We start from the raw sequence: 8,160 nt of genomic DNA, 5'->3' as shown, positions 1-8,160 counted from the left end.
CCCTTTTTTTTTTTTTTTTGTCTGCGACAGGGTGATGCTAACCGTTCCTACTCTGACGATGACAGATCCTCTTGTAACTTAGAAGAAACTGAGAAAAAGGACTCACTCCAGCTGTCAGGTACTGAGCTGTGGACTAACTAAGGAAGTGTTCTTAAAGCACAGCTGTGTTTTTCAGTTTGCTTCTGAACCTTCTGTTCTGTTCTTTTTTTTATTTTGGTTCATTCTAAGCAGAAACTCTGTGTTCATGTTCTGAGCTCCTTTTCAGATTATCTGAAAGAAAAAAAAGGTTAATAACAGTTTTTTACAACGACATTAAACTGTGCTATGGTCAGCTACATGTTAACATTCATAAAGTAAGCCTTTCTGTATTTTGACTTTTTAAAATAATTTTGTTGGTGAAGGTTTTGTCAATGATAAGTCCAGATGTAAATGATGTGTTATGCCAATAATTTTAATTAGTTAAAGCTAGTCATTTATCGTTTGGTGTCAAGTTTGGGGTTTTGGGGTCATTAAGATTTTTTTTTTTTTTTTTAAGAAATTAATACTGTATTTTATCAAGTTGATCAAAAGTGACAGTAAATACATTTATAATGTAAAAGTTATATAAATGCTGTTATTTTTCATTAAAGAATCATCAAAAAAAATCACAGATTATAAGCAGCACAACTGTTTTCAAAATTGCTAATAATACGAACATGTAAAAGTTATATAAATGCTGTTATTTTTCATTAAAGAATCATAAAAAAAAATCACAGATTATAAGCAGCACAACTGTTTTCAAAATTGCTAATAATACGAAATGTTAATTGAGCACCAAATCAGCATGTTAGTAGTGTTTCTGAAGGATCATGTGACACTGAAGACTGAAGTAATGGCTGCTGAAAATTCAGCTTTGTCATGGCAGGAGTAACTTACATTTTAAAACAGAAAACAGCTATTTTAAATTGTAATCATTTTCAAAATAGTACTTATTTTTTATTTTAAAAATGTTGCCTTGGTGAGCATAAGAGACGTTTTTAAAAAACATTTTCAAAATCTTACTGACCCCATAGATAGACTAGTTATTGTGACAAAATGCTAAAATCATGCAATATCCTAAACCGTTTCAAAAATGAGTAACTGAAAGCAATGCATTGAAATGTCTCATTAATATCTGGTCAAAAACTGAAAAAAATCATGGCGCTGAGAGATCTAAGGACATGATGTTATGAATAATGCATGTACACACTGACGCTCTCCACAGACAGAAGACAAACTTACACGCTCCCACCAGTGTCGCCTGGCATGAGAGGAGGCTTTAGAAATACCAGAAAGCATGCAAGCTTGAAACTTTAATAGGCTTAGTGGAATATACTTCTTAATTCCGCACCACAAACACAAAACAAATTGTTTTTGACTTATTGTGCCTTGCGATAAGCCAGCTAGTGTTTCTCATGGCTTGAGTCCTTCTGATGTGTTTGTGATCTAATCAGTCTTGGCATGTGTGTTTGTGCAGATCCCAAGATTTCCACTTTGACCCCTAATGGGCATCTGGATTTGGCACCTGCACCCAACGCTAGGGGCCTGTACCCGTCTGAAAGGCTGAGCTTTGCCCTGGGTTCCCGCAAGAGCAGCGTGACCTCTCTGGGCAGGGCTAGCCTGGAGCATACGGCGCTGGTGAGCTATTGTGCATGCTGCAGTCAACCTGCCATTCATTACAGGGTCTTACTCACCGAGAGGGCACCGAAGCTATATCATACCATTCCAGCAATCCAAACCCTCTCAAAAAAGCACAAAGAACACAATAATTATCCATCAGCTCTGCATGTATTAGCATTTTGTGAACCATTAATAAGACACTTACTCAGCACTTAGAGCGCCGTCTCTACTCGTTTAGCTTGCACTATATTAGCATACACACAGAGGGTCGTTGAGCGGGCACTCGAAGAGCTGAGAGCAACTTATAAACTACATAATTATTTTTACAATGGTTTAAATAATAACAGCCCTTGTGAGGAGGTTGGCTTTTTATGAGAGTTCTAGACAGTGATGGGGGAATTCGCTAAGAATGAGTAGAAAGCGTGGATAATTTGTATGCGCTGTCTGTTGTTTTAGTCAGATTCACCAGGAATTATATAAATCGTGTAACACCCAAAACTTTAGTGCATCGTGTGGGATGGTTTTGGGTTTTAGGTTGTGGAGGTCGCAGCAGATTAACGCAATGAGAGACACTTTACGGTACAGCATCATCCCACCACTGCAATCCAAACACCTGGACCTGAACCCATCTCTTTGAAATACAGTACAGTATTCATTCCACTGAACTTGTTTACCATCAGCTTCCTGTGGACAGTAGAAGCACAACATTAATTATGCCAGTGTTGATTAATATGTAAATGTATGGTCATTTAAAAAAATAAAATTAATTTAGACTGTTGTCTGATATATAATAATATCCAATCACCTGAACCCGTCAATTAAAAACACAGAATGTGTTCAGCTAAAGCAATAAGTCCCAAGAAGCCGTGGTTTACAGTGAATTTATAACAGCTGAGGGGCGTTGTTAGGCACGACGCGAAGCGGAAATTAATATAATATAAATTGACTGTAAACCACGGCTTCGAGGGGCTTATTGCTTATTCCATATACACAGATATTCCATATATGTAGCAAGGTTTCACAAAATAAAACAGAGCAAATAAAGTGTAATGATAGTAATACAAACATTATTCTTCCGCCAAACAATATAGTTCCTCAGAAACAGTTGTGGTTGCAACAAAGTGGTTGCCAAGCAACACACAAAGTAAACAGAGGTGTGTGTTTGTAGCTTCCTCTTCTCTAAAGCAGCAGAACATGGCCTCGCCCCCTTTGCTGCCTTTTCCCGTGGGTGGGGTTTATCTGGGTTTGTTACGTCACGAACCCGGGAAGTAACTTGTTGTAGTCCCTACCAGCCATTTTTGTAGGCATTTAACTGCCAGAATTTTAAGACTATATCTCCGTTTGCATTGAACTTTCAGCTTCCTAACTTTGCAGATATTGTTTATGCTCAAACAGCAACATTGCACACTAACTAACGTTAAAAAAGTGAAATCGCAATCAACCACCCCTTTAATAATGCTAGGCAAATTTTTGTAATTTAGTAATTTGATTTTAATAATACAATTAATTTAAAATACTTTTGGATATATAATCGTTTTTAATGATAGATTCTAAAAAATATATATTACAGTGAATTTTTTATTATTATTTAATCTATTCATTCATAAGAATTTTTTGCATCTATTTCAGCACATTTTTTCACCTTCTAATTTCTTAGTTTTTAGTGTGTGTGTGTGTGTGTGTGTGTGTGTGTAAAATGTAAAATGCTGGCTTGCTCATCGTCCTCACCGTCTGGAGTTACGATTCTAAAATTTGTCCTCACAAAAGCGTAGTACAGTACATAGCAATGCTCCAAATAGCTTGATGGAAGAACTGATGGCGTAATGGATGGCACTTCCCAAAGTGCACTCTTTTGCTCATTTTCTCACCCTTTCAGAACAGTCTGCACACCTGTTGACAGGTCAACCAGATTCCAAAACAGTTTGATTACTGTTGTTGCAGCACTTACAACCTGTCTCACAACCATGCACACTAGAAGTGTCTGTAATGACCGTACACTCCGAGATATTTTTTTAGAAAGCAAATTAGTCATTTCAGTCTTGTAGTGTGTGTTTGAGATAAAACATAGGGGTGTGTGCTTAAATTCATGTTCATATATTGACTATCAGCTTGCATTCTATGCGTTTCAGTGTCCAGGACAAGCCTCTCTGTACCACAACTGGGGACGGCCCACACGGGCAGGAATATGGAGTCGCAGGTCGAGCTGGAACAGCTTGGGTCGATCCTCTAGATGCCTGGGGATGGGGGGCGGAGGCAGTTTAAGGGTCCGTAGCCCTCACTCTCACCCCGCTGAGCAGGAGTCCCTGCTGTCTCCTCCGCCCCCTCCTCTGCACCCGCCTCTGCTCTCCAGACACTTCGTCCCGCGCAGAGAACGGCGGGCTCTCTCTCTGGAGCTTCCTGAGCTGCTGCAGGTGCCTGGACCGGCCTTGCCTCCTCTGCATCCCCGGCAAAGCAAGAAGAGCTCCTCTGGGGGTCTGGGAAGCGCTGGAGAGCACCAGGACTGTAATGGGAAGACACCGTCAGGCCAACCACAAATCATCAATGAGGTCTACCCTCAGGTCAATGCACGCAAGGACAGGGAGGATCTGGACGATGAGCTGGACTATGTAAGTGTCCATTAAAAATGATTTCAAGGGATAGTTCACTCGTTCTGTAATTGTGTTTCTAACTCGTGTGACTGACTTTCTTCTGTGGAAATCAAAAGTAGATGTTTAGCTGAATGTTGAGCGGCTGCAGAGCGGCAAAAATGACAAAAAAGCACCATAAAAGCAGTTCATATGAGTTCATGTCATATTCCAAGTCTTCTATATCCATACTATAGCTTTGTGAGTAACAGACCAAAATGTAAGTCTGTATTGATCATCCCTTCCGCAATAGCTCTCAAATCTCATTTACACATTTAAACTGGTACATACAAATTGCTTATGACAACTATTGACATTTGGTGTGATTGCTATCAAACCTGGCACAATGCATCTCACATCATGACTAAATATTATATTTGAGCCATAGTTCAATTCAGCCAGGATGCAATAAATGTGTTTGACTGTATTTTTGACCAAATAAATTTAGCCTTGGTGAGCATAAGAGACTTCTTTCAGAAACATTAACAAAGAAGTCTTACCCGACCCCAAACTTTTTTAACAGTAGAGTATGCTTCAGAAGACTTCTGTCATTTATGGAGCTTTAGAAAGTGGTGTTCCATGGAAGAAAGAGATTCAAATGTTGGAACCAAATTGGTTTTGATGAAAATGAGAATTGTCTTTTAAATGGTAATTTTTGTGGATTATCTTAAATTAGATTGGCTCCTGTAAAACAGCATTTGCACACATTGTAAATCTTCTTGAAGCAGAGCCAACTGCACATACAATCAACTACACAATGAAAATCGCCCAATTATTATCTGTTGAGGAGGAATGCTAACAGATGGCAGTAGGATTTCAGTTTTTAATTTACAGCCAGACTCTTGTTTTTTACAGCCAGACTCTCTTGTTTTGTAAGCAATTAAGAGTAACATGGCAGCTCCAAGGGGACCTGAAACATTGGAAAGCTCCGTTTCATAACTGCTTCAATTATCAAACGTGTTTCCAAGAAAGTTCTCCCACCCTGAATACTGCAGAATTAATCTTAGTGCTCATTTTTGCCAACTAAATACATATTTTTCTGTCGGCAGAGTCTATGTTTCCGGATGCAGAAGATGATAGAGGTGTACAGACCAGACTGGTGTGAGACTAGGGAAGACTGGTCCGTCTTCCTCTTCTCTCCCCAAAACAAGTTAGTCCCTTCACTGCCTCATCTGTGTCAATACATAACAGTCATGAATATACTTTATAAGAGCTGATGGAAGAGGTTTGATCTATTGACCTTTGTTTAGACACAATTTATCTATAGTTTTACATGTTATATGCTAACTGTGAGTTCTCAGTTCATTTTCAACGAGAAAAAAGCAGAAAAACAGGCACATAGTTTTGGTTTCTTAGCTGCCATGTGTGATCGACCTTTGGGTGATTATGTTCACAGCCAATCAAATGGCATTTACCTTTTATGTGGTCAAAGAGACTTTGCAGCAAAACTTGTCACTAATAATAAATAAATGCCATTTTGTAGATGCCATCTTATTTTGTTTGCCTTGGTAGTTTTATTAGCTTACATGAAACAGAGAGTGCAATATTTACAATAATCACCTATGGCAGGGTTTTCCAAAAGGGTTTTTGTATTGATGAAAAGGCTTATAAATAATGAAATGATACATTGTGTAACATTAAAGTAAATAAATACTTTTTTTTTTTTAAACAATTAAAAAAAAAAAAAATGTTTAAAAAAAAATATTTATAAAAATATTTGTTTAAGGGTTATTATAAGAAACTAAATCTATAGCTAAATAAAAACTATAATTGTTTCTCAATGATATAAATTTAACACGTTTTACCTGCATGTAATGTGACCACTAATTGACATCATAGAACTGTTAACATACTAATTGTTGTTAAATTATTGAAATAACTTAAAATCTCAGTGGGTACTTGAAGTAAATACATATTTTAGGTCATACGGCTTTGGCTGAAAAAAACGTTTGTGAAAACCTGATCTACAGTAATGCTTTTGCACTTGTGATGCTGTGTCTCACACGGCCTCATCGTAAGCAAAACCTGCTGGCAATCATGCCACCTTCCTGTTCCTTTTACACTTTAAAAACGACTAATGGGTTTTGTCAAATACTGTAAGAGTCAAATGTTGTCAGTCTAAGCAAAATTTGAGAGTGCAGCTGGAAGTCTGACCTCATTCTAACACAAAACAGATTAGTAGTTGCTCCACGCCCAAGAGCAGGTTGAAATTAAGCAGATAAAGGCAAGCTTGTGTCACAGGTTGTTTCCTATAGTGCCACTGATTTGATCTCTGAATAACACAGAGGGAAAGATGCCCCCACACCTCTTCTTCTCCCTGCCTGATCAATAGCACTGATGGGCTGCCAGCTCTTTAGAGGGTGGTTTGATTAGAATATTGATCTGTGTCAGCGAGATAGGAGCCGATTATTCCCACCCTCTGTCTGTCAGTCTGTTTTTTTCCAAATTGTCTAGTCTTTGAATATCCAGCTAAAGTTTGGACTGCAGTGGAAAAATTGAGATACTTGACTGTTCCAAAAACTAGTGAGCTGCCAGAATGTGTTGCGACAAGCTCCATGAAAAAAAATAAATCCAAGATGACAGATGAAGTGACACTCATATACTACTGTTCAAAAGTTTAGGGGTAGTAAGATTTTATTATTGATTGATTTATTGATTGATTTATTGATTGGTTGATTGATTGAAAGTAGTCGATTCTTTATTTCAGCTAGGCAACAGTTAGTCATTATATACTACTGTTCAAAAGTTTAGGGGTAGTAAGATTTTATTATTGGTTGATTTATTGATTGATTAATTGATTGGTTGATTGATTGAAAGTAGTCGATTCTTTATTTCAGCTAGGCAACAGTTAGTCATTCATTATTTTACAAAATAGTTCTATTTCAAATAAAGACTGTTTTTCAAACTTTCTGTTCATCAAAAAATCTAGAGAAAAACATATTGCAGATTCCATCATTTATTACCATTTTCAACTATTTTCAACAGTTATAATAAGAAATGTTACTTCTTGAGCATCAAATCAGTATATTTGAATGATTTCTGAAGGATCATGTGACACTGAAGACTGGAGTAATGATGCTGAAAATTCAGCTTTGCATCACAGAAAGAAAAAAAAATTAAAACAAATACATAGAAAACAGGTAATTGAAATTATAATAATATTTTGGAATAATACTGTTCCCTTTCAGTCGGTCAATCTCGACGTCACGTCGGATGACCGACGAATTGGGATCTCGCTTAGAGAGACCAATCTACTTCGAGTGTAAACTAAACGAGCCAATGCACATTGGCATGCGATTATTGCATCCAGCTGCCGCTGATCACAGCGTGAGTATAAGTAGGCAGCAGATGCAGCGCATATTCAGCTTTTAGCTTCGGAGCCGAGCGATCACATTGTTCTGCTCCTGACTACTCTACTGAGAGAAGAAGACTGAACGAGTTCAGCGCGCTCTTGGAGAGCTCTTCGTGTTGGCAGTACGGCGCTTCAGCGGTGGTGGTTTCCCGTGTCGAGTGGGTTGCACACATCAGGCTGCACTACCCCGTTTGTGTTGCAGATGATCATCTCCCCTGTGCGCCTCAGCGCTCTAAAAGAGCTTTTTCCCTAAAAGAGCAATTTCGGGTGCGTCTTTTTAAAGACGACGTTGCATGGCAAACTTGACGTTACGTCTTTGTAAAGACGATGTGGGTCTTGCTATAGACAACGTATCACCCGGGCGTTTCTGGATGCGGTCATTACCTGGCGCTGGGTGATGGTCACGATCGCTGCCTCACGTGCCTGGGCATGTAGCACGCTGAGGTGGCGTTTGTGGATGAGTCATCTTCTCATTGCGGGAAGATGATCATCTCGGAGTCGCGGGCCAAGCTCCGTTTCCTCAAGGGGCGGAGTTCCGTTGCCTCT

At 38.7% G+C, this 8,160-nt stretch overlaps 1 protein-coding gene across 1 annotated transcript in view; it reads left to right on the top strand.

Annotated features, from left to right (window-relative positions):
* LOC107690236 (voltage-dependent T-type calcium channel subunit alpha-1I-like) overlaps window positions 1-8,160 on the top strand; it is a 124,831-nt gene that overhangs the window by 64,584 nt on the left and 52,087 nt on the right. The window contains exons 13-16 of the mRNA XM_016488491.1: window positions 31-118; window positions 1,496-1,656; window positions 3,768-4,244; window positions 5,312-5,412. Coding sequence (XP_016343977.1) covers window positions 31-118; window positions 1,496-1,656; window positions 3,768-4,244; window positions 5,312-5,412 — 827 coding nt within the window. The remainder of the gene's footprint in view (window positions 1-30; window positions 119-1,495; window positions 1,657-3,767; window positions 4,245-5,311; window positions 5,413-8,160) is intronic.

This window comes from Sinocyclocheilus anshuiensis, unplaced genomic scaffold (genome assembly GCF_001515605.1).
Source record: "Sinocyclocheilus anshuiensis isolate Anshui unplaced genomic scaffold, SAMN03320099.WGS_v1.1 scaffold461, whole genome shotgun sequence".
In the NCBI taxonomy this organism is placed as follows: domain Eukaryota; kingdom Metazoa; phylum Chordata; class Actinopteri; order Cypriniformes; family Cyprinidae; genus Sinocyclocheilus; species Sinocyclocheilus anshuiensis.
This window is presented reverse-complemented; position numbering and strand designations above follow the sequence as displayed.